The sequence below is a fragment of the Macrobrachium nipponense genome, chromosome 41 (assembly GCF_015104395.2).
Source record: "Macrobrachium nipponense isolate FS-2020 chromosome 41, ASM1510439v2, whole genome shotgun sequence".
Lineage (NCBI taxonomy): Eukaryota > Metazoa > Arthropoda > Malacostraca > Decapoda > Palaemonidae > Macrobrachium > Macrobrachium nipponense.
The window spans coordinates 17,791,415-17,819,291 of NC_061102.1; the positions used below are offsets into that span (position 1 = coordinate 17,791,415).

The 27,877-nt window shown below is 41.4% G+C and overlaps 1 protein-coding gene across 1 annotated transcript in view; it reads left to right on the forward strand.

The window, feature by feature from the left end:
* LOC135212784 (uncharacterized protein F09G8.5-like) overlaps window positions 1–27,877 on the forward strand; it is a gene marked incomplete at its 3' end in the record, with an annotated part of 54,024 nt that overhangs the window by 8,390 nt on the left and 17,757 nt on the right. Inside the window, 3 exon segments of the mRNA XM_064246560.1 lie at window positions 11,555–11,689; window positions 12,996–13,140; window positions 13,928–14,080. Of these exon segments, the coding sequence (XP_064102630.1) occupies window positions 11,555–11,689; window positions 12,996–13,140; window positions 13,928–14,080 (433 nt within the window).

The following is a 27,877-nucleotide window of genomic DNA, read 5'->3' on the forward strand; positions in this document are numbered from 1 at the left end:
AGCAATGGAGGAACCACACTCCTTGTTCCTATAGACGAAATAGCAAAGAGGATTCTGCTAACTTTGGACCTCCCAGAGGAACATCTCCCCTCCTGAACTAGATTTGGGTTCAGGGTACGAGAAACGTCAGGGCGGACAGACATGAGCAGGAGAAGCCAGGTCCTTCACACAGATGGACCCTTCATTCAGAGGTGTGTCAGAGTCTTTGGGATCTTTGGGGCACTCCTCATGTAGATCTGTTCGCCACATTCCTTTCCAAAAGGCTGGAAGTCTTTTTGCTCAGTGGTGGAAGACCCAAGAGCTCTCGTGGTCGACGCCTTCCTGCTAGACTGGTCTCATGTAGACGTGTACGCTTTTCCCCCTTTCAAAATCTGGGGCAAGTGTTGAGAAAGTTTGTATGCGTCCAACGGGACAAGAATGACCTGATAGCCCCGTTTTTGGCCAGCACAAGATTGGTTTGCAGAGGTGCTGGAGTGGACAGTAGACTTCCCAAGATCCCTTCCAAGAAGGATGGATCTTCTCAGACAGCCACACTTCGAGATTTTTGGTTTCATCAAAACCTCCCCGCTCTCAGGCGCTGACTGCCTTTCGACTATCGAAAGACTTGTCAGAGCGAGGGGATTTTCTCGCGAAGCTGCAAGCGCTATCGCTAGAGCCCGCAGAGCTTCCACTAGACGAGTCTATCAGTCTAAGTGGGAGGTTTTAGAAGGTGGTGTAAGTCTAAGAAGTTGTCCTCCTCCAGTACCTCTATAACCGAAATCGCTGATTTCCTTTTGTTCCTGAGAGAGGTCTCTCACTTATCTGTATCGACTATCAAAGGAACAGGAGCATGCTTTCGGCAGGTCTTCAGAAACAGAGGCCTAGAGATTGCTGATATAAGATCTGCACGACTTGATTAGATCGTTTGATTGAAACGACAAAATCTAAGGAACTAACTCCTCCCAGCTGGAACCTGGATGTAGTTCTCAAGTTCCTTTCGTCTGACAGATTCGAGCCTCCTCATTTAGCTTCGTTTAGGGATTTAACGAGGAAATGCTTGTTTCTCCTATCTTTGGCGACAGCCAAAAGAGTTGGGTGAACTTCACGCCCTTGAAGATGAAGTCGGCTTTAACAGAGACTCGGCCTTCTGCTCGTTTAGAACACTTTTTCTAAGCGAAAAAATGAAAAAACCCCTCGAATCCCTCCGGCCCCAAGAGATTCGAGCTTAAAGGCTTATCGAGTCTAGTAGGTAGAGAAACAGAAAGGTCTCTTTGCCCTGTAAGAGCCTTGAAGTTCTACTTACAAAGGAAGAAACAAATGGGAGGCTCTAGACAAAGTCTTTGGTGTTCGATTAAGGACCCCACAAGAATCATGTCTAAGAACGCATTAGCTTCTTCATAAGGAGCGTCATTACAGATGCTCACAAGTTCTGTCCTGACGACTCCTTTTCCGCTTTTGAAGAGTAAAAGCTCATGGAAGTTAGAGCGGGAGGGGTGGCGACGTCTCTCTTTCTTTTCAGAAGAATATGTCGCTAAAGAAAATCATTGATACGACATATTGGAGGTGCAATTCGGTATTTGCATCTCACTATCTTAAAGATGTTCGCGTGACCTACGAGAAATGTTTTTCTCTGGGGCCTTTCGTATCGGCGGATACGATACTGGGTACGGGAGCAAACACCAATCCTTAACTTGTACATACCTTCTACTAGATATGTTCTAGATTTCTGCTGACAAAGAGGGCTCGGTGCTGCACTGGCGGCCAGTCCATGTTGTTTCAGTAAGGAACTCTTGTGATATCTTTTAGAGGAGTATTAAAATTTTTTTTTGAGAATTTTTGTATGAATGCGTTTTAGTTTCGAGTTATGGGTTGTTTGTAATGAGTTCGGGGAATAAACTCAGAACAATTCTATATACTAACATGGTGGTTAGGATCAGGTGGTCGGGAGGTTGTTGTGCTCCTTCATAAGGTGTGTTGTCATAGAAGTGGTCCAGTACCATTGACAAAGTCCTTTCAGGCTCTGCCGAGTAAGCGGATCATATACCCATCGGCAGACCCACAAGAACTCTTAGCCATAGATCACATATCTCGCTAAATTCTTGAGGTGATGCAGACTACCGGGCTACAGCCACGAAGTCTACCACCTATCAGGTAGGAACCAAGGTTTTTCTTTTATACCTACAACATATGTTGTTTACCTGTCTATTCCATATTAGCTGTCTCTTACCCTCCACCAAAGGGTGCCAATCAGCTAAGTATATATCTGACAGGTAAGTTCATTGTATGAAAATGATATTGTTATAATACAATAAAGTTTCATACATACTTACCTGGCAGATATATACGATTAATGGCCCACCCAGCCTCCCCGCAGGAGACAGGTGGAAGAGAGAAAATATGATAGAAAACGGGAATGGTTCCTAGTCCTGCAGCCCAGGGCAGGCAGGTAGATCACCTGACCTACCGGTAGCGAGTGGCGCGAAATTTGAATTTCTGTCGGGGACGACGGAGTCTTAGCTAAGTATATATCTGCCAGGTAAGTATGTATGAAACTTTATTGCATTATAACAATATCATTTTTTCTAAAGTTAAGTGTTACAGTTTTGTTAATGTGTTTCATAAAGTTTAGTTTATGTTTCCTGACGTTTTTTAATGTGTTTCGTAAAGTTAAGTGTAAGTACTATAAGAAGTTTTCTGCCGTTTGTCCTCCTCCTCTGTCGCCACCTTCGGAGATAGCCTCACTCGAAAGGTAGGCTTCCACATTTTACTACATACGTACATATGTAAGTACAGTATTTCTTGTATACCATGTACACAAATACACTTTATTTATAGGTACATATTAGTAGTACTAATACGTATTAAGTTAGGTATTGAATGGTCCAAATTGTTGTAGTATTTCATTGTTTATAGGTCAATTTAGCTTTATTATGAAATTTACTGGGGTGTTTTTGTAGGGCTTGGAACGGATTAGCCATTTTACATGTAAAATGCGGTTCAAGATACGAAAAGCTCATGATACGAAGGCCGCCTATGAACGGATTACTTTCATATCTCGAGGTACCACTATAATATATATAATATATATATATATATATATATATATATATATATATATATACATATATATATATATATATACATATATATACATATATACATATATATATCTATATATATATATATATATAATATATATATATATATATATATATATATATATATATATATATATATATATACATATATATATATATATCATATATATATATATATATATATAATATATATATATATATATATATATATATATATATATGTGTGTGTGTGTGTGTGTGTGTGTGTGTGTATATATATAGATATATATATATATATATATATATATATATATATATATATATAGATATATAATATATATATATATATATATATTTATTGTGATGGCATGTTAACCACCACACAATACACTTATAAATTACATTTTGTTCATGACACTTACCTGTCAGATATATATATATATATAGCTGTATTCTCCGAAGCCCGACAGAATTTCCAAAACTCCCCGGCACACGCAGTGGTCGGCCAGGTGGTTAGTACCATTCCCGCCGCTGGGAGGCGGGGGTGTCAGGAACTATTCATCTTCTCTTTCTATTCAGATTTTCTTCTGTCGCCGGTAATGTAAACACCTGTTTTCATTACCTCCGTCTAGGATTTTGGAACTTCATTGCCGCTTAAGTATCTTGGTTGTTTTCTTTTTGGTTTATTAACTTGGATTTGCGGCTAGGCATACGCTATCATAAATTGATTTAATTTTGAATTTCTTGACATAAGAAGTCTGATTCTAGTTAGACTAGTTTCAGACTTTGTTGTCTGCAAGGGGTTAGGTGAGAATAACGAAACTTTCGATATATTCTCACTTAATATGCACGACGTGTCATCAATGTAATTAGTGTAATAATTGACTGATTCCGAAAGAAGATGTATGATTCGTATGTACGCAAATTGGAGCGTAATAGAATCAGGAGGTTTTCCTCCAAGAAGAGTAAACTTTATTTTGCCTAACCTTGTGGTATGGCCTACGGGCCTAGAGGAAGTGTCTGTGAGAGGTAATGCCCTTTCTGTTATGGTGGATTACATCAGTAATTGGAATCTAAAGGGCTCGCTCTCCAATCAGTGCTGTGAGTGTAGTGATGTTGATTTAGTGCCCCTAGTGTTGTGGAGGGGGCGTCAGATCGGCCTTATAATGCCTCTAGGTCTAGACCTCTGTCGGACTCCCAGGACCACAGGGAGAGGGCATGTCGAAAGCCGAAGGAGGGTTACGAGGAACCCCCACCGATCTGGCGTCCCTTCGGCAGGACCTGAAAACGCTTCTCAGGCTGCCAAAGATCGTGCACTGTTGCACGAATCCTGAAGGATTGCTTCTCGTCCTCCGAGGCGTCCTCCCCGTACAGGGGTTGGAGTCTCGAAGGACTCGCGCCCTTTAAATAGAAGCTTTTGAGGAGGACGCTTCACGTCCTCTCTCTCTATTGTCATGCGATTGTAATCGCCGCCTTAACAATTTGACGACTTTCCAACACATGGGAGAAAGAGGAAGGAAATAGGAAGAACGCTGTTAAGCGCCCAGATCGCCTTATCATTGTTACTGTGAAAAGGAAGAAGGCGTACCCTCGTCTTCTCACAGGATCAGCCCTTCTCGGTTGGCCTTGTTTTCGCCAAAAGAAGGGCAAAACACATTTACTGAAGGAAGGATTTGAGGCTGTCTGTCTGTCAAGTCAGGCAGTCTTCTTCTCCTTTTCCTTGCTCGTCGCTTTCTACATCCTTGCACCCAAGAACACACAGGCGTCCTTTTGAGTGCGTTTCTGGAAGTGTCGATGAGCGTGACAGAGACGCAAGATGTCGCACAGGCGGCCGCCGTCTTTGTCAGGAGTTGCGAAACGTCCATAATACTCGTCCCCCGGACGACGATCACCGTGTAACATCGGCTTATGACTAGCACGCTTCATGAGTGGCGCTCCCCTTGAAGACAGGACGCTTTTGAGGACGCTTTTCGGGACGCCTCCGTATTTGATAAGCAACAGTCATGTCGAAGTTTTTACCAAGACGTTCGGGAGAAACCTTGGTTTCTTAATAAGAATCTTATCGACGTTTGGGTATGATGGCGGATAGGAAATATCTACTTCCTTCCGTAAACCCTAGAGATGAACAGGAATTCTGTCTCTTCCGCGATTTATGAGGAAATTACGAAGATTTAAAGAGTTCCTGGATTAACTTCCTTCCTTAAGGAGATATATATACTCTTTCTATCGTTCTATTAACGAAAAGAACGAAGATAGTAAAAGTTTTTTCCTTTCTCTATCTGCCTCGGCAGGGAAAGAAGGTAGTAGAGTATCTGCTGTATGATAATACGATACGGTCAAATCATAAGCACATACCGTAGTTACTTCTTTGCTGTGCAACTCTATTACCAGTATCCTTACAGGACTTTCCTAGGAAGGACTACGCTTAAAGGGATTGTTATGACAATACCTAATTAGCTTCTAGATTTATCGAAGTCTTGTTTTGCTTAAATATACATTAATAAGAACTTCCTCAAGTTCGATAATAATTTTATAAGATTCCTTTATTGAATGGAGTAGCTGGCAACTCTGGAAGAGTAAGGCCAGACAGCTAACGGAGGCTGCTATCGCTTAGACCAACGCATTAACCAAACATCTATTTCTCAGTCATGAGAGGTCGGTCCTGCGGGATGGAATAACTCAACCGTATCTATCCCCTACAATCGCGGTCTTAGCCTCGGATTGAGGGGATAGTTAAGCAAACATAAATAAAATATTGTCTGCCTTTTGCTAAGAAGCTTTCAATAAGAGAAGATATTACAGCCTTTCAATGCTGATTACCGTAGGTAACATTATTAAAGGAATCTAACGCAGCAGAACACTATATATTATATAAATGCTCTCATGCTTACGAAAGCATGCCTATTAGAGTACATGCTTAGTGAGAAGATGAATGTAGTAGAGAATTCACTTTAAGTCTACGGTATGGTCAAGTCTTATGGCCTTTCATGCATCAGGGCGCTCGACAAGATCCTCTCTGAGATGCCGTTCAGAACCCTTGGTGTTCTATGCACCAATACGCTCGGTAAGACTCTCGCGAGGACGTCTCTTGAAGATGCTCAACGTCCTACGCATTGAGACGTGAGGAAGCTTTTGCAGATGCTCGACGTCCTACACGAAGAGACGCTTCATCAGGACGCTCTGGAAGACGCTCGACGTCATAAACATTGATAAGCTTTTGGAAGACGCTTGATGTCTTACACCTCTGGACGCTCGCCAGGACGCTAGCGAGGACGCTTTTGAAGACGTTTCGGCATCCTACACGTCATGTCGCTCAGACAGAGCACTTACCAGGACGTTCTTCAGAACGTTAGGTTGTCCTACGCATCAAGACATTCGCCAGGATTCCTGCAAGTACGGTCTTCAAGAGGGCGTCTTCGAAGAAGAGGAAGGAGTTTGGTCTCGTCAAGATGTCTACTTTGCTTTCTACGAAGAGAGCGTTCAATAGAATCCATGACTTGATGAATTCCAGAAAACTGTAAGCAGATTTCGGTGTCATAAAATGCCTCGGTCTGCTTTTGGACTGGGTACTGCGCTGCCGAAGGGGAACATTAAGGTCCTACATGTCGTAGCCCAGTCTCTGATTAGGAATCCTGCCCCTTCCTCGATTTCTGCGGGAATCGGAAAATTATATGCTCGAATTCCTGGATTACTTTCTGTCATGTAAATGGGTTAGTTCTCATTGACAAAGATCTTAATAACATTTTATCGCTTAAGCGGATAAGCTCTCATTAACAAAATTCGAAAGAGCTCTCATTCATTAGTCAGAGGCTCATCCAGGAAAAAGACTTGTAGACTACGTCCATGAAGTCTTATGTCCAATATCATAAGAAGCTTGAACTGTCCTTTTCGATCCTCGGTTCTCACTTGATCGCCATTCGAATAATGTTAATTCGTTCTCTTGGCAAAGAGAACGAAGACAGTCGATTTCCATTCTCTCTCTCTTCCTCGTCGAGGAAAGAATGTAGTAGAGAATTAGATGTTCAAGTGACTACAATACTTACGTATTTTATCTTTGCGTCATATTACTAATGTAGGGTTCAAGTCTATATGCATATCATGGTTAACCTCTACAGATGGCACCGAAAAGACGGTTATTGTAAGTGTATTTAATCGGTCCTTCCTGCAAACTTCCAGGAGTTTCCGCTGTAAGGACAACGCTAAAAGGTATTGTTACAACAACGCTAACTCAGCGTCTGCATCTAGCGAATTATGTTTCGCTTAAATATGCCTGCTTGAGAATTTCCTTCTCATCGATAATAGTAACAAACCTATTCCTTCGTAGAAGAGAGTAGCTGGTAACTCAGGCAGAATAGTGCTGAGACGAGAGGTTTGCTGTCATTGTGGGATGAAACACGTATATTTAATCGGTACTTCCTGGCAACTTTCCAGGAGTTTCCAAATTTAACATTTGGTTAATTAAGCGTAATGTTACGACAACACAAAATCAGCTTCTGTATTTAGCGAATTCTGTTTCGCTTAAATATGCCAACTTGAGAGTTTCTGTTCAAATAATGGAAAATCTATTCTGTAGATGAATAGAATAGCTGGCAACTCGGCATAAGACTGCGAGAAGGTGAACATAAGCTGCTGCCTGCTGCGTGTAACTGTCACAGTGTCACCAACTCAGTATCAGGTAGCTCGCTGTTATGCTCGGTCGTTTACGTCTCTCTCTCCCGCGGGATTGATTGACGAAAACCGTATCTCTACCCTACAATCATGACTTTCGCCTCGGGTTGAGGGGATTTCTAGTAATCATGAATAAACACGACTTCCTTTTGCTAAGAAATTTTCAACAGAGATATCTCTTAGACCTGTTCAGCGCTGCTTACCGCACTGTAACAGAATTCTGTACGAGTCTACCGCGGCATAGCACTATAATAATGCTCTCCTGCTTATGCTAAGCGCAGCCTTATTAGGGAAGGAAGCATGCTAGTGAGGGAATGGATGAGTCTGCTGGGGACCATTTCCTCCCTGGAGAAGCTTGTTTCCCTGAATAGACTGCAATTCAGACCTCTACAGTTTTTCCTACAGGAGAACTGAAATAACATCAAAGATCAGAAATAATTCTAAACAATCTCTGAATGGGTGACGATCACTCAGGTGATACCGAGAGGGTGCCAGGCATCCGGACAGAGGTACAGAGGTCCTGGCACATAATCTAAGAGAATTGGAAGCAATTTGGTTGGCTCTCCAGTTCCTCGAAGAGTGAGTTTTTGGTCGATTGGTCCAAATCATCTCAGATAATTTCGCAGCTCTCTCATATCCCAAGAAGAGAGAGATGGTTATCGACATAGGCACGGAACGTAACGATCCTCAAGTAGGTTCGTTTACACTATTGCACGTCCGTGCGGATCTTCTCGATCGAATTTTCGGCAGCAACTAGTGATGTTTGAGTAATCCTCGCGTTAGAAGTATGTCGAGAGTTGTGGAGACTTTGGAGACGTCCTTTCGTAGATTTCTTCGCAATATTGAAGACGAAGAAGCTTCCTCTACGTTGCTCCCTTATTCTCGATCCGAGAGCGGTAGCAATAGACGCCATCATATAGTATGGAATAAGGGGATAGTTGGTTTGTCTCTTTTCCCTATTCAAAAGCTTAGGAAATATGATAATATAATCGCTGGCGTCAGAGGGAGCGAGAAAGACGCTGATCGCCCCATGTTGGCCTTCGAGAGGCTGGATTCACAGAGGTCACGTCCTTCAGAGAGCACTTTCCAAGGACCCTTCCCGAGAGAATCGGTCTACTCTAACAGCCTCACTTCGAGAGGTACCTATAAACCTCTCCGCTCTGAGTCTGGATGCGTTCAGACTGTCGAGAAGCGAGAGGATCTTCAATATTAATTACAAGTCTCATTGCCAAAGCAAAGCAGTGCTGCATATTTTGCAGTGTACCAATCGGAGTGGGCCAATTCTGGAGATAGTGCAGGAAGAATGACTAATCCTACACCTCCACCTCTGTGATTACTTTACCTCGTCTTCTCTTTCCGTCTGAAGTATGGGATAAGCTAAAAGCAACAGTCCCAACGATTGTAGAATACGGAAATATGTTGTTGACGGCCTCTAGGCTCAGAGATTCGGATCTGTCAAACAACAAAGCCCTTCACGATCTTTGAGGTCTGCGGAAATCTTGAAATGGTCTAGATCGAAGCTTCAGGAATGGAACTTAGACGTAGTCTGAAGTTCTTGATGTCAAAGCATTTCGAACCTCTCCTTTCTGTAAACTTAATACACGTGACCAGAAAGGCTAATTTTCTAACCACTCTAGCTACGGCAAAGAGGGTTAGTGAGGTTTTAGCCATCATCAGAGGTTTTGGCTTTAGAGGACATAATTCGGTGTCCTCTAAGCCTTCCGTTCTTGCTAAGAACGAAAACCCGTCTAACCCTTGGCCCAAAGGCCTGGAGATCAAGGGGATGGCACAAATTATTGGGCAAGAGCCACAGAGAGTCCTGTGCCCTGTCGGGGCTCTCAAGTTTTATCTTGATAAAACTAAAGAAAGTCGAGGTCATTCGGACAATCTGCTGTGTTCCTAAAAAGACCAGACTTGCCCATGTCGAAGAACGCCCTGGCGTTATTTTTAAGGAGTCTTTCTAAGAGGCTCATTCGTCATGTTTGAACAAAGATTTGAAACCTTTTAAAGTAAATGCTCACGAGGTGAGGCGAGGCGCGGCCTCGGAAGCATTTCAACAGAGCATGGCACTCAGTTACATCCTGAGTACCGCGTTTTAGCGAAGCAACTCTGTGTTCGCTTCACACTCCCTGAGAGATGTGAAGACGTCATATGAGATCTGCTGCTCGCTAGGGCCATACGTGTCCGCAGACACAATCTTGGGGGCAAGAAGTACCACTCATCCTATCCTGTAGAAAATGGTTAGGAAGAGCTCTTAATTTTATTTGTTGAGTCGCCGCCAATGGCGGACTTTCTTAACTCTTAAAGCCTTTAGTTAAAACAACCTTAACTTTGGCTAGGTTGGTCAGGTGGTGATATTTATTTTACTTCTTAGCCCTCATGGTATGGTCAATATGGTCTAGACACATTGTGGTCACGCCCCCGTTGTCAGATCATCTAGAACTCACCAGCTATACAGGTCACGTCCTTGCTGGAGAGACTAGTAAAGCAAAAGCAGACTTGGGTGACAGTAATCACGAAGTCAGCTATGCTAACAGGTAAGGAACCAAGATGTCTATCATCTGCATGTGAAATGTTTCCCAAAATCCTTTTATTCTGTCCCTCCCCACCTCCAATGGTGGGAATCAGCTATATATATATATCTGACAGGTAAGTGTCATGAACAAAATGATATTGTTATGATACAATAAAGTTTGTTCATACTTACCTGGCAGATATATATAATCAAATACCCGCCCAACCTCCCCTCGGGGACAGTGGCATTAGAAAATCTGAATAGAAGATGGGAATAGTTCCTGACACCCGCCTCCCAGCGGCGGGGAAATTTGGGGGGTAACTAAACCACCTGGCCGACCACTGCGTGTGCCGGGAGTTTTGAAATTCTGTCGGGCTTCGGAGAATACAGCTATATATATATATATCTGCCAGGTAAGTATGAACAAACTTTATTGTATCATAACAATATCATATCTATTACCTGTACTCAGTAAACAGTCTACGAAATTCACAATGTGTGAAATCGTACCAAAACATTAAACCACAGTGTGCTTAATCAATTCAGGGGTGAAAGTAAACACTTGAGAAAAATCACTTAAATTTAATACATAACTCTTTAGGCAGAAAACACACCTGAACCTCTATGATACAAAAATATAAGAATAACACTTCACTCACACTTAAATAAACACTATACAAATCCCTTACACCCAATTAATAAAAGAAACCAACACATTCAAACACAAAAAGGAGGGGGTCCAGAAGGAGGAGAAAAGCAAAAAGAAAGAATATCCTAACAAACACACTAATATCCCTAACAACTTCTCCATAATGTTCTCCTCTTGCAAGGCAAGGCCCAGCACCACATCTGAAGGACAAATCAAGGTGACTAACAGATAGATGCTAGTCCAACCACAGAGCTGGATCAATTACTGGCAGGTTTCAAACTGTCCACCAAAGACGACAGCAGAGGAACGTTTGCCATGAGCTCAGTAAATATAAATAATTTACCTTGGGACAGAGAGGTCCCCTTGACTTTATAACTGAACCAAAGGTGTAGAAAGATAAATCCTGAAGCTGCAGACTGGGAGATCCAAAAGTTATGCACGATGTAAATATTCTCCAGTGCATGTACATATGCAGAGGCCAAAAATCAGTATCAACAGTTAGTCCAATCAGTGCCCAAGAGAAGGTGTATATATATATATATATATATATATCTATATATATATATATAATATCCTATATATATATATATATATATCTTTTTTTTCTTTAGTATACAAATAAAGTTTTTGGTTTCATTAATAGTGATTTGTTCATTGTATTGTCAGGTACCGTCAAACAGTACTTCGAGCACTCCCCCATTTACAAAAGCTTGATAATATTTCTGTGGATTCCGAAGAGGTACAGCAGGCTATGGTTTGTGGAGTGCCACTTCCCATGACAGATTCACCTATGGGACAAAGGTATTATTAAAAACAACTCATATATTTTTTTTACTTTATTTTTGATGTAATATACATGTTGAGAATGTTCCTTATTTTATTGGAAAGAAATGGTTATAATTTATCTATTAGCTTTGTTAATGTTAGGAAGTAAAGTTAATTTTATTCAGTTTTCAAATATCCAAAAGTCTATGGCAAAAAAATCTGCAGTCAGTTGAAATTATGATATTAGAAGTTCAGCTTGGTACTTAACCCAATATAGAGTAATTTTATGTTGCATCCCACCCTCATAAAAAGGATAAAGAAAACTGTATCTTCCTTCCTTTGAAACAAAGCTTGATGCAATAATATTATTTATAGGATTGTTAATGTCATCAGTGTACGTACGTACTGTATGATAATCTTAATGTCCATATTGATTTTAAAGAGGTACTCATACTGAAGCCCAAACCTGTGCTTTACAAATGCCTTAAATAAAATCGAAACTTTTATTATTGGTAAAGACAAACCTTTGAGCCTACCTTGTGAGAGCTAAGTAAATTTGTTCAGTGGTCCGATTCAACTATGTAATACGTAATAATAATTATAATAACAAGTAAAAAATGCACCAACGTTTCAGTAGCTCCTCTGTTCCTCACCAGATGTGGCAGAATGAGGGTGAGTCCCACTGTTCCAGAAAATGCTGCCAGATGCACGATCCATGTGTAACTTTAATTTTAAGTAAAATAAAAACCACTGAGGTTAAAGGGTTACAGTTTTATATGTTTGATGATTGGAGGGTGGATGATCAAAATACAGGCAGTCCCTGATTATCGTCAGACTTGGTTAATGGCATAAATATAAAAAAGCAAAAAGATTGCATTGTAAGCAAAGATGACACTAGTACATACATGATTGGAAAATTTACAGGACAAGGTATTTTGCCCTCACATGTTCAGTGTGAAAAATATAAAAATAAAAAAGCAAAAAGAGGACAGTGTAAGCAGAGACAACACTGTAAAGGGAAAACTGCAATATAATGATAATACTGTTACAACTAAGATAGCTTAGAATGTAAATAAAGATCATCATATACATAGATGAGAGAGTGAGAGTCTTTGTCCATGTGAATATTATCTTTTCTCTCAATGTCCTAATTGGCTATATAAGAATTTGATCGCCTCAAGGTGAAAGAACTTGTGAGAGTATTCTCTGGTCTTTTGATCATATATAAGAAGACATTGATCATTCAGCAAATGTCTACTTTTTCATCATTATGCAATAGTAAAGCAAAAGGTTTGTTTTTATGGAACTAATGATTTTGAAATTAGTTCATATGATTTTCTAGGGAAGAATGTGAAATGCCAAGGTCAAGCAGTATTGGAGAGTCATTACGCAGTGAAGGAGGTGGCAGCAGTATGTCAGATTGTTCCCCTCCTGCCTCTGAGAGAAGATACTCGCAAGCAACCACTCCCAATCGTTCAACTCATCAGGTAAATTTTGCTCTGAGTCAATTTGATTCCTCATCTTTTAACCAGTGACAGTAGTAACTTTTTTTTTTAATTAGGTTAGTTAGTGGATACTTTTAAGACAAATCATTGATCAAATAACACGGATAAGTTAAATTTATGGCGAATCAAATGATGATGTTTCCTGTTATGGTCCCAGACAGCTTTGGATGTTTACGCATGAATATTTTCATTGCATATGGGGTCCTGTTGGCTTGACTTTTGATATCAGGTGAAATTTTTTATTATAGATTACGCAGGTTTATGGCTGCTGTAAGATGAAGTTGCAGTGAATCCATGCACTTTCAAATTGTTTTTTTTTTCTCTTGATTATGATGTTGCATCTGGGCTATGCTTAGAAAGGTCTCTCTTAATTGCCCTTAGAATAGTATCAATCAGCCAATGTATTCTCAAAGTAGGACACATAATTTGTGGTTTCTTGTTGAAGTACCATAAGCTTTGATTTGTTTAGTTAGTTTTGAGAGGAAACATAGCTAATAAATTCAACACCCTGATTTGTTACCTCCTTCCACTGTATTTTTGTAAATATTAGTAACATTATAAGTGGCAAGTAGGGCCTTTCATAAATCAAACAACTCTGCTGATGACATTGGAAAATGGGAAGAAAAATGTGTTTTTTCAATTATGAACATCACCACCACCAACAGTTTTTCCCTCTGTTATTCATAATGTTGATTTTTATTTACTCTTCTTTGTTGTTAATATGGAACTAACACATTAAGAATAATTTGTATTTCACTGTTTATTTCAGGAAACTTATGGACGTTCATTAGATGATGGCTATGAATATGAAGAGGAGGAAGAGCAACCAGTGATTAGACGAACCAGTTACAGTCAGTCAGCTGATCCAGAGCGTCGAATTTCACAGATGTCACAATACTCAAATGAAGGTTCTTATCCACAGGTATGTATTGTATAGCAATTTATTTTATGTAGGTTCTAAGTATTGTAGTGTTGTACAGTAGTTAGTGTCACTGACAATGCATTCATTCTGTTCTGTTATCATTTAGAAAGGAATGCCTTTGTAGTATGAAACCTTAAATCATTGACTCTGTCAGTTTGGATGGACTGTATCTTTTCACCTGAGTCTCTTGGGAAATTACTCACCGAGTTGTTTTTTTGTAAGGTAAATAAAAGATAACTCCATCTTCTGCATAGAAAAGAAAACATCCATTCTATTTTGTTTTATGAGCAAAATAGAGAGGTTTGAGAATTACTGTTACTAATTACATTTTCAAGATTGCATATGTAAGTGAGCTGTCATTTATAGGAATCATTAATTTTCAAATGAGGGTGGTAGGAGTTAATGCCTTTAGCATTATTCTGTTGTTTAAAGTAAAACATTTGAGTTTAAAAACATTATTGATGACAATAAGAAAAAAAAACACCATTAGGCTCCAACTTTTGGTGATACATGTAGTTCATTGGCCATCAGGGTTGCCAAATTACTTGACAGTCAAACCGTGGTACAAATTTTATAATATTTGTTGATAATGAAATGAAAAATGGAGTTCTTTGACATACATGAGACAAATCTTTATTCACAATGGTCATAAAATGAGCTTGACTGTACAGCTTGGAGGATTTTGTCATTTGGATGAAAATTTGGACACCTGCATTTTTTTTTTGCTTCATCTCCTTCATGGCAACATATAGCACTCCATATGCAGCAGTCCCCGGTTATCGGCGGACTCGGTTAATGGCAATCCGGTTTAATGGCGCTTGTATAGTGCCATAAAATTCACTATTTATGGCACCATAATGGACCTAGTTTCTGTTATCAGTGCCAATAATAGTTATGGCAACAATAACAAGCCTAACAAAAGTGCCATTACAGGCAGTCCGCGGGTTACGATTGGGGTTCTGTTCTTGAGCCGAAAATCGTTGTAAGCTGGAACATTGTAAAAAATCCAAAGGAAACCTTACTTTTAATGCTTTGGGTGCATTCAAAACTGTGTAAACTTCATTCTTAATGCATTTTTCATAAAAAAAATCTTCAAATATTGATTATTTTGCATTTTTGGTGTCATTTCTTGTGCCAGATCAGCGCTGTAGACGTCGTAACTCTGGAAATAATTTATGATGAATATAATTGAAAAGTGCCTTAACCTCGGAATGTCGTAAGCTGAACCCGTCGTAACCCGGGGACTGCCTAGTTAGATATCGGCATCGTTAACTGAAACTCAGAGTCAGAAATCACCTAGTTTTGGTTAATGGCGGTTTTCGGTTATCAGCACCCCATCGAGAACAGAAACCCCGCCGCTAACAGGGGACTGCCTGTATAGTACTGTATAACTGATAAGAGGTTGTGTCCCCATCTGTGCGCAGGTCCATTTTGATTAAATTTCCTGACTGAAAACCCTTTCAACATCTGCATTACCACTTGGAAGGCAAGTAAAAATTTTCAAGGAAAATTGAATGAGACTAGTTACTCATATTTTGAAATCAATTACCCTCAATGCCTCAATCCTGTTTAGAGTCTAGACAGTGACAGTCTGCCTGATCAACCAACTGGTAAAACAAAACAAAAACTAATATTTTAGTATTATGCTCTATGTAATATTTCATTACTATTATCCTTTAAACACAGTATTTATTAAAACCCAAAATAGAAGTAGATTCAATCTACGTCTCTCTTTAGAATAAACATGAAAAATTACATTTCTGGGCTCAGCTCGTGTCGCTGCGCGAAATATCCTTTAATCTATTATTTCTAGGGTAAATGTACTAACACATACCAGGGAATGGGAATAAATAAATAAAGAAAAAGGTCAGTATAACTGACTCGCTCACCCTCCAGGAGGGTGTCGGTATGAACACTAGGCGAGTGAGACCACTACCACGAGCCAAATGCCAATAGAAATCTCCCACTACAAAAACCCTCCAAGAGGGGAGCCGACCCACAGAGTGAGCAGCTCGTACTACTACTACTCCATCCCATGCTGCCGACTGCTGCGCCTCTGGTGGACATCCTTTTCAGTTAGCGCACACGAGTCACACGTATCTCTCTGTGTTTTTTTGTGCCCTTTCATTGGATTATCTATCATGGAGCGTGCAGCTATTGCAGCAGCTAAGTTAAGTACTCAGTATTTACGGTTAGTTGGTTTTTTCCGGCCCTGAGACAGTATTTGCCGTTTTTTAGGTATAAATACGATCTCGGGGTCGAAGCATGGCAGCATAGTTCTGCCTCGTGGTGGGTTCGTTCTTGGTCTCCCATACCTAGAACATCCCCTTATTTATGTACGCTCGTATATTATTATCCGCTTTACTTAGGATACGGTCTACCTCAGGTTATCCATGCATGCATGGATTTTACCTTATTTGTAGGCTTCTTCTATCCAGACCCTAATCCAGGTTCTTAGTATCGCCTCTGACTAGCTTTGAGTGGTAGACTTGCCTTCGGGTTAGTCGTACACTCCTGGATTTTTTCTCCTGCTATATTGCTTTCTTTCTTTCATTTTTATTTATTTATACTGTGTATTTTGTTATAGTTGGTTAGTTAGGCGTCTGGCTTAGCCTAGGTCCTGGCTCATTGAGCCTATACTACCGCTCATCAGTTCGGTTGCTTCCCTATAGCATCTCTCTGATCAGTTGGTTTTGGCCCAGTGGGCCTATATGCTACCGCTTTTCAGTTCAGTTTGCTTCCCGATAGCATCTCTCTGATCAGTTGGTTGTCCTAGGCTTAGTTGTCGTATTTGGTCTTACCGCCTCGTGGTCACTTCGTGATCACGGGACAGCCAGACGCCTGTCCACGTCACCCTTCCCCCCCCTCCCGCTCTTCCATCGAGTCGGGCCGGGGGTGGGTCGGTCTGCCCATGCCCCTCGCTCCGCATCCCCACCCGAGCCTGCCTCCCTCTCTCCCCTCAGGCGGAGGGGCTAGGGAGTCGGGACGACCCAGACTGGGTCTCGACCTCTGCCGGCTCGGTGGTCGGCCGGGGGGTGGTACGTAGTAGGGGTGCTGGCCTTTCCCCCACTCCGGCGCTTCATTGTCGCTCCGGGCTAGCTCGAGCCTGTATGTCTTCTCGCCTTTCCCACCTTACTAGGGCTCCTTCCTGATCGGAGTCCTGGTATCCAGCGGAAAGATGTTAGTCCACCCAGTAGAGTGGACCGGAGCATACAGTGGGTCTCTGCTAACCTTACCGTATTGCTGAGTTACTACACTCCGCTACGCACTGGACTTAGTCGGTTGTTCGCTTGTGTTTTAGGTTTAAGTTTTTATCTTAAGTACCTTAAACCTCCCCCCTCCCTTACATGTTTTAACCGGATCTCTCCGGGATTATAGCCTATTCAGCGATGCAGGGAGGGGTTATGCCCAAATTTTTTCCGAGCTCCGGCATGCAACGGAGTTCTTCTGTCCTTTAGTCTGTAAGTGATGTTTTTTAAGATACTCATGTGTCTTCCCACTTACAGGCCACCAACTGTGAGCATCCGGGATGTTCCGCCACACTTCAGGACCCATGTGGACGAAGTTTGCCGGTCCCATGCTCCATGCGCGACTCCGCACGGGGACATCCAGGTCTGGTACCATGAGACGTGTACCAATATGTTACGATCTGGTGAGCCAGCTTTGGAATGGGGTAAGTATTCCATCTCAGTAGCTGCTCCGCTTCTATTTTAGTGCTTAAGTTTTCATCATTTACTTTAACTTAAGGCATCTAGTTTAAGTTTATACTTTTAAGTTTTAGTTTTAAGTGACTCTTAAATCTAAACTACGCCCTCTCTTCCAGGCGCCGGCAGTAAGGGATACCGCATGGCTACCCTGCGGGCCTGGGTCGGGCGGTTTTTGGGAAACGCCGCTAAGGGACAGCCCTACATCCTGGAGAAGCGGTTGGCATTATTAATCTTCCCCGGAGGCAAGGCGACAGGATACGTCGACCCGGTAGATGCGGCTCCGACTATCGCCTTCATCCAACAACAGCTGGCTGCCTCATTAACTGATCAAGACCAGGATATCTCTACGGATGTCGCGACCCTCGATATTAATGTTGAACCTATGGTAGGTATAGACGACCTGTTGGTCGAGGTAGGTAAGGTGGACACCCAAGGATCACCCTTGGGCGTGACTGTTTCTTCTACCCCTGCAACCTCTCCATCCTTCCAAGGCTTTACGGGTGACGAAATATATTCTCCTCCTGACGCTTCGGTTAGACCTAAGGTCAAGGCTAAAGTGATGACCTTGACTAAGACGTCGTCGTCGTCTAAGAAGACGACTTCGGCTTCATCCTCCTCCCGTAAGTCTCCGGCTGGGAATCCCGGAGGAGGCAGACAGGTCTAAAGCTTCTAGCTCCGGCTCTAAGTCCTCGAGGAGTAAATCCTCCAGAGAGAGATCTCGCACTCCGGCAGAGTCACCAGTTCCGCTACCATTGGTTCCAATTCAGAGCCTCCCCTCCACCTCCGCAGCAGCTCCGGCTTTGGACTCCAATGCTGGCCTGTTGCAACAGGTGGGCGACCTGGTTGGGTCCCTAAAGAGTTAGCATGGTGGAACAAATATCTCATCGTCTGTCGGATAGGATTACTTCCCAGGACTCCATTATAGCCGGGCTGAGAGAAGCTCCTCTAGCCTCTCCTCCACTTTCCAACACAAGTGGAACTCAGCTTCCTCCGTATGACTCACTACCTCCGTTCTCTATGAACAACCCGTGGAGAGTAGCGTCATACGCCCCCTTCCAGGACGGTCTCATCTCTATACCGGAATTTGGACTCGGAGAATAGAGGACTTCGAGTTCTACCCGGAAGACCTCTAGCCTCCGTTCATAGGCTACGCAAGGCTCACACCCTCGGCTATGGTTCGGGACGATAGGGTACCTAAGGAGACAGTCCTCTATTCACGTGACCAGGCTCAGAGAGAATGGCTCAGGTGTTTAGAGGACATGGATTGTTCTAATACCAAGATACAACCGTTTTAAGAGTCCCTTACCATTTTCACAATGGATGAGAGTACCCCGCCCGCTCCCCGTTCCTAACCAAGATCGCGAGGGTCGACCACCCTCCCAGCGGCCCAGAAGGGGGAAGAACCTATACCGCAGTTGAAGGAAGCAGATCCCACATCTCCGTTGCTCCCTTCAGTTGGAGAATTGTGGGAAGACTTGCCGAACACATTCTCAGCTGGCAAACTCAAACCGGACTGTGCTATGGAGCAGTTTGGTGAAAAGCTACCCAGGCTCCCAGATAGCCTTATTCAGGCTGAATTTGACGCAAAATCGCGACTAGCCAGATCGATCAATTCTATGCTATGTCTGAGGTAGCAACCATGGCTTATGGATCAGAACCGATTTTTAAGCTCATGACCGAAAGCCCCTGACTCAAACGGTACAGTCACGGATATGTTTGAGTTTGCCACTGCTCGGACGAATTTGCAGGGAAGCATGTCCTACAAGAGGCAACCATCGGCATGAACCGAATAGGTTACTCTCGTCTAGCATCTGGGGGAGCAGATCTCTTCCCAGAAGCTATGGTTAAGGAAGTCCAGTCAGAGGCTACGAGGTTTGAACCAGAGCCTTAAGGACCGTTGGGGCCTTACGGCTAAGAGGAGGCAAGACCTGACAGCTAAATGGTAAGGGACAAAGGAAACCCAGGCGTTTCCAATCTTACCAGAAAAAGCAACCACGCTTTTCTCAACAAGTTTCGGCGGTACCGTTAGTGCAGACAGCCCAACCCTCCACTTCTAAAGTCAATCACAGCCAATTTATGTGATATCCCCTCAGCCTCAGCCCCTCCACCTCTTACGCCATCTCTCCAGCTTACAATCAAGCCTTCGAGAGTCAAGCTTCTCAGAAGTATGACCGCTCGGGGTAAGGGAGGCAGAGGTAAGCGGTCCTTTCGTGGGAGAGGATCGGGAGGCCCCTTTAATAGGGGAAAGCACTTCAGAGGAGGCCGCGGGTGCGGTTACCAGAACCAATGAAGAACTTCAGGTAGGAGGGAGGGCTGTTTCACTTTCGCCACCGGTGGAACTTCAGCCAATGGGCTCAGAGCATAGTGTCAAAAGGCTGGGTTGGGAGCTGGGTTGACGAACCCACCTCCAGCCAGACCTTTCCGTCAACTTCCTTCCAAAGAATTGACAGAGTACGCGGAGGACCTCCTTCAGAAAAGGAGCTGTAGCGAGAGTCAAGAGATTAAAATTTCAAGGTCGCTTGTTCAGCGTGCCAAAGAAAGGCTTACAAAAAAGAAGGGTAATCTTAGACTTGTCCCGCTTAAACTTAGCCATCCGCTGCGACAAGTTCAAGATGCTCACGATCTCACAGGTGCGGACCTTACTTCCCCGTGGGGCCGTCACCACCTCTATCGATCTTACAGACGCCTACTATCATATCCCTATTGCAAGACACTTCCGTCCGTATCTGGGTTTCAAGATAGGAGACCAGACATTCTCCTTCAAGGTAGTTCCATTCGGACTCAACGTGGCACCCAGAGTGTTCACGAAGCTAGCGGAAGTGGTAGTGCAACAACTCAGATCACAAGGGATTATGGTAGTAGCGTATCTCGACGATTGGTTGATCTGGGCCCCCAACAGTCGAGGAATGCAACAGAGCTACACTGAAAGTGATTCAGTTCCTGGAATATCTAGGCTTCAAGATAAACAGGTCCAATCAAGACTCACTCCAGAGTCAGACTTTCAGTGGCTGGGCATTCAATGGAATCTATCCTCCCACACTCTGTCCGATTCCATCAACCAAAAGGAAAGAAATAGCGAAGTCAGTCAAGCAATTTCTAAGTCACAAACTAGCGTCAAGGAGAGCTCAGGAAAGGATCCTGGGTTCTCTCCAGTTTTGCAATCAGTGACGAACGTCTTAATGAAAGCCAAACTGAAAGAACCTAACCAGAATCTGGCGCTCGCGAGGCAAATGTCAGGTCAGGGACAACTATCCTCCAGTGCCTCTGATTCTAAAGAATCGACTTCGGCGTGGGCGAGAGTCAAGAATTTGTCAATGTCAGTACCCCTTCAGTCCCTCCACCAGGATCACCATCCACACAGACGCGTCCTTAAGCGGCTGGGGAGGGTATTCCCAGGTCAAAAAGGTTCAAGGGACTTGGTCACCTCAGTTCCGTCAGTTCCATATAAACGTACTGAGGCAATGGCAGTGTTCTTGACCTCTAAAAAGGTTAAGCGCCCACCAAAGTAACTCCCACATAAAGCTAGTCCTGGACAGCGCAGTGGTAGTACATTGTATAAACAGAGGAGGCTCCAAGTCACGTCATCTAAATCACGTCATGATAGCCATCTTCTCCCTGGCAGACAAGTTCAGTTGGCATCTTTCCTCCACTCACATAGCTGGAGTGAGAAACGTCATAGCAGTACGCCCTATATCCCGATCAGTACCCCTAGAGTCGGAATGGTCACTGGACAACAGTTCGTTCCAATGGATCCTTCAAAGAGTCCCAGGGCTACAGGTGGATCTCTTCGCATCCCAAGCGAACCACAAACCTACCGTTGTTATGTAGCCCCCAACCTGGACCCTCTGGCCTATGCCACGGACGCCCTGGCTCTAGACTGGAACAACTGGGAGAAGATTTATGTCTTCCCTCCAGTGAATCTCCTCATGAAAGTATTGAACAAACTCAGGACATTCAAGGGTCAAGTCAAGGTGGCTCTATAGCCCCACTGGCCGAAGAGCAACTGGACTGGCGAAGAGCAACTGGTATCCTCTAATTTTGGAGCTGGGCCTTCGTCTCTTCGGATCCCCAGTCCCAAGCTCTCCCAGTCAGTACAAACGAAGACTGTGTTCGCTTCCTCAGGGATTCTCAAAACCCTAACTTTATGGATTTCATGAAGTTTTGCGGCAAAAAGAGATGCGAATATTGACCTCAGAATATTCTCTTCTTGGAATCCGATAAAAGGGATTCAACTTTGAGACAGTATGATGCTGCTGTCAAAAAGTTAGCAATCTTCCTGAGAGAATCGGATATTAGAATCATGACAGTTAATTCAGCTATATCCTTTTTCAGATCCTTATTTGAAAAAGGTTTAGCAGCTAGCACGATTACGACAAACAAGTCAGCTTGAAAAAGATATTTCAATTTGGATTCAACATAGACTTGACGGATTCTTACTTCTCGTCTATTCCTAAGGCATGTGCTAGGCTTAGGCCTTCTGTAGGCCTACGTCAGTTTCATGGTTCTTAAACGATGTTCTAAAACTGGCTTCCGAAACCGATAATGACACATGCTCGTTTATAATGCTCTTAAGAAAAACCCTATTTTTATTAAGCTTAGCTTCAGGAGCAAGAATTTCAGAACTGTCGGCTCTATCCAGGGACCCGGATCATATTCAATTCCTTCCCACAGGGGAAGTCCTACTTTCTCCGGAACGTAGCTTTTTAGCAAAGAATGAAGATCCTTTGATGAGGTGGGAACCTTGGAAGGTACTGCCCCTTCCACAAGATGTATCCCTTTGCCCAGTTTTTAACCTTACGAGCCTTTCTTCCAGGACCTCTCATCTTCATCGGGGTCCCCTCTTTAAGAGGGAAAAAGGTGGAACTTTATCCATTAAAGGCAATCAGGCAGCAAAATCCTGTACTTTATTAAGCAAGCCAATCCTGACTCTTTCCCGAAAGCACATGATGTCAGAGCAGTAGCCACCTCAATTAATTATTTCCAACATATGAACTTCGATGAGTTGAAAAAGTATACTGGATGGAAATCACCGACAGTGTTCAAACGTCACTATAAAACCTTAAATCCTTGGAAGCTCTGAAATTCCCAGCAGTAGCGGGAACATAGTTTCCCTGACTCTAGCTAATTTGTAGTAGAAGATTCAGTCCTCCTTTTCTACCTGCCTCACCCAAAAGTTCGTCTATTCCTACCTGTTCATTTGCAGTTCACCTTGTGTCTTAGCTGCTTTTATGATAGTGTAGTGGGTGCCCCTTATTGTCTGGCTAGGGACACTCACAAATGATTATAAACATTGATCTCATGGATGTTTCCCCTTATTTTTATGCTAGGGGATACATCATATTATAATGGTTACGGGTTTTGTATATTAAGTCATATACATTCCTTTATATATTATTTATCGTTGGTTATTTTATATTAAATTGCTATTATACTTTTGATACATGCTGTTACACAGATATCATTGATACATGTAAGTCATTTTACCTGTATATATGTAAATTACCTTATGTTAACAAACATGATTAGATTTAAGGGTAATTTAAGCATATATATTTTATACCCTGTGTATATGTATCTTTTAGCAATTATTATTCTCTTTATATATATTTTATCTTTTATTTGAGACCTATTCTGATTTATTTTAATTTTTTACTTTTGTTTACAATCTTGTGCTATTTCTCTGGTACGGTTTCGCGCAGCGACACGAGCTGAGCCCAGAAAAGGGATTTTGACGTAAGGAAAAATCTATTTCTGGGCGATTGGCTCTGTCGCCAGCGAAATTCCCACCCAACCCTACCCATCCCTTCGCCCAAGATTGTCTGCTAACTTCAGGATGGCCACCAGAGGCGCAGCAGTCGGCAGCATGGGATGGAGTAGTAGTAGTACGAGCTGCTCACTCTGTGGGTCGGCTCCCCTCTTGGAGGGTTTTGTAGTGGGAGATTTCTATTGGCATTTGGCTCGTGGTAGTGGTCTCACTCGCCTAGTGTTCATACCGACACCCTCCTGGAGGGTGAGCGATGTCAGTTATACTGACCTTTTCTTTATTTTTTATTTATTCTCTGGTATGTGTTAGTACATTTACCCTAGAAATAATAGATTAAAGGATATTTCGCTGGCGACAAAACCCGAGCCAATCGCCCAGAAATAGATTTTTCCTTACGTCAAAATCCCTTTTATAAAGACCATCAAATTGGATTTAGTGATGCCGCAGTTTTATTTCACCAAAATAGCCCAATTTTATGTAAGACTGCGGGTTTGGCAACACTGTTGGCCATAAATAAAGTTTGTCCTGTCCTTCTGTCTTGAAACGTTTCTGACCTCACTGTATATGAGATATATAGAGATCCTGAATAAGGTTTGTTTATATGGAGCCATAAAGAGAAATGTTTGTGAAAAGTAAGAAAAAAGGTAAGTGATTTTAACTCCTGTTTAAGAGGTGAAGATCTCTGAGAAAGCTGTCAAGTCACTGCACATAAAATGGAAGATTGTCATACTAAGGGATGTGAGTCAAGGTACTTAAACATTAATCTCATACTAAAAATTAAGTGTTTTGGCACTCCAGTATGGCAGAGGTTGGTGAGTATTAGAAAGAATTGATATGACCTGGAGTTAGATTATTGCACTGCATTAAGTAAATGTCAGTAAGAATACAGAGTGGAGGGAGAGAATGATAATTTATTTAGGGGATTGGAAAGCCAATAAATTGAGGTCCATTAAGCTGAGATACCAAAATACTGGGCCACAGTGATTAGCATTAGATTTTAGAGAGACAGGAATGTTTTTGTGTGTGTGTGTTTTTTTTTTATTTTTTTTTTTTATTTTTTTTTTATAAGGGACTTTTGATTACTTAGTGTTTGGTGAAATGTTGCAATATGGACTTGATAATTTATTTAGTTATTAATGCTTTTCCATGGCATCAGTCACAACCAAGAGCAACTTCCCATTCAGTTCTTGCTTTAAAGGATACACAATCTCATTTCATTATTTCCTGGGAGAATTTGATGTTTAGTTGGTTGATGTGGAGTTATACCATCCCGAAAATATCCGTAGATAATGTCCATTTTCATGTTGAATTTCAGAAGGAATTATGTAGGTATGTCACACGGTGGCTTGAATAGAAATGGTTAATGTACTATTTGTTTCATTGTAGATGTAATGGTTTCATCTTTTTTTATTTGTTTGAATAGTTTTGTATAAAACACTATAAAATGTAGGTATTAAACGCAAACAAATTCTTTGTAATAGTTCTGTCTAAACAATTTTTTTTCATTTTTGAAATAGATTGTAGCTTGAGCCTTTTTGAAATAAATGAAGCCTTGTTATACAGCTGTCCTCATAAGTTCTATGAATGAAGTTTTGTGCTTGTATAAAAATCGAGGGTAGTATTAACATATTAAATATTTAAGAATCACCAGGCCAAGAATCTGTCTTTGAATTGTCAAAGAAAATTGAGATGAAGTATGGTTTTTCATATGTCTTTTGTGAAATTTAATGCAAATAGATGTGTGGTCTGTGTAACATATGGTAAAGAATTTCAGGTCTTTTTTTCGGTTAAAGGAGGTCTGTAACTCTTACTTATTTAGAACTTGAATTTTAAGTGTTAGCATTTCCTCACAACATCTGTGTACTGGTGCTCTATTTCCATATTGCATTTTATCTTTTAATTTTTAGCTTCTTTTTCTATGACCTTTTTATTTTTAGACACAGTTCAACTACAGAACAAGTCATGTTGGCTTTCAAATGCCCCAAGATTTTGCATCCTCTGTAGAGGTTTATCCACTTGGCAGTACCAAACTACTACCAAGTTTCCAGGTGAGGTTTATTCTAAAAACTGTGGGTTGAGCTATTCGTGAAACAAGACTTGGAAATCTTAGGATGCTGTTGAGCCTGATATTGTCTGTCACATCCTGTTGATGGGTGCTTGTTCGTGTTAATTTATCCTGGGCGGTCATGCCTAGCAGTAAACTCTGCTTCATACTAACAGAGTTAGTCATACTAAGTGTTTTTACTTGGAAATTTATCACCCTTGGAGAACTATTTTGTCCAGCTTTTACTTTTGCCCTGTTTTTCCTTTATTGTTAAAACATGAATATTTGTGAATGCTTCTTTAAATTGTTAGAAATTGTTAATCTTCCCTGTGTGTCTTACACACTTTATGTGAAAACATTTAAGCAGTAGTTTTATGCAACTAATGTGATTTACAGTTTTTTGTATAGATTGCACAATTTTTATTTCTGAGAATTGTAATTAACTATTTTTCTTCTGTATGATACCAAACTAATTTCTCTCATCAAAGGAACCCATTATACCCTATCCTTTATTTGTGTTTCTGGAATCTGTCCCATGTCTTTTAAGAGACTTGTGTATAAAATACTGGGCATTTTCCTCTTTCATATAGTACAGGAGTGCTATTAGGATTAGTAACTGTTTTACTTACCAGAGGTAATTGATTCCATAGTTTAAATTATTTAGCATTTTGGTTGTCTTGAGCAGTAAGTCAGCTAAAAGTTGTTGTATATTTGGGTAGAAAATTTATGGTGATTTAGATTTTATAAACCAGCAAAACATTACATTGCAAATGTAATTTAAGTTATAATTGTTTCTGGCACTATGGTTGCATCACTACCCTGATTTTTTTTTTTTTTTTTTGACTGTCAGCTTTAGACTTGTAAATTATTTTACAAAATAAAAACGGTTCTTTTATACAAACCCATTAAACCTCAGTAGTAATTTTTTGCTACAGCTATCCAGCAGAATCCTGAAAAAGGATCCTACTGCATCACCTCCATCTTAGTAAGACCAGAATGTCTCCAGCTGTATTGCAGTTGAGTAAGGTCAGATTGGGTCAAGCGATTGCACAAGATCCTTGGGAGTGCCCAAGTTGGCAGTAGGTGGAAATTGATGATCCCATGAACTGCATCTAAGTTGTGGGGCTACTCCTTTCAGTTGCATACTAATTCTTACTTCTTGAATGCTGCTGAAGGTCCTATGCACCTCATTTCATGTGCCCATATTCTGCCTGGGGGAGGGTTGTTGTCTGGCCTGGTCTGATATGCCTGATGATTACTTCCATCAGCCAGAAGGAGAGAGTAGCGTTTGAGATCTCCCTTTTCCTGCAGCCCATTCTGATGAATAGTCTCCTACAGTCCTGGGCTGGGGGGTTGGGGAGGGGATTTATGCTTCAAGGTTTGTGTTTACCTGATGTATATTTGTCAAGGCATTGTATGCTAGCTTTATGCCAACTGTTGTACTCTGCCCTTCGTTTCTTGACGGTATTCACCAGGGTGATTGTTCTAGTCGCATTTGATGCCCATTCTAAAAGCTTACATGTGGTAGGAATTTTCATAGATCTTAGCATCCTCCAAGCAAATATTACTTCAGGTTGTGAAATGATTGGTCTAATGAGGTCCATTGTGACACCTCCCCATGAAATATTTACTTAAATTACATTCTGAGTTAAGATTCATCTTCGTGCAGCATGGTAGATTTAAGGAATTTTGCAGAACATTTTTGGATTTACATTGTTTGCTACTTAGGGTAGTATTTTAAAATGCTGTTTGCTACTTAAGGTAGTATTTTAAAATGCAGCCCCAGTTAATAGTGTATGGTAAGTACTGCTGTTATTATGAAAAGCAGTTCCTCTTTTTAAAGTCACCTGTAAAACAGTAGGTTTGTGTTTATGAAGCTTGAGATTTACGTATTTAAGTACTTTAATTTGTGTTATTTCACACACAGAACAGAGAGATTCTTTAATCTTGGTTATCCTTATTTCAAAAGGCCAGTATGGATTTAATTTGGAAGGTAATGAGAAAATTTCTTACATGACTTTTTCTGTAAAACTTTTGTAAACAAGAAGTCATCTTTGTTTAATCATTTTGTAGCTTAAAGTGAATGTGTGCCTCTGTATTAGGTGTCTAAGATATTTAAATAATGCTTGCATAACCTCTAAATGATTGCTACTCTGTGAATAAATGTGAAGTTTTTAATGGAAAATGGATAGATATTGCTAATGAATTTAATGATCATGAAAAGAAATTACTTATGGATTTAATGATCATGGAAAGAAATTGCTGAATGTAATGATCACTCT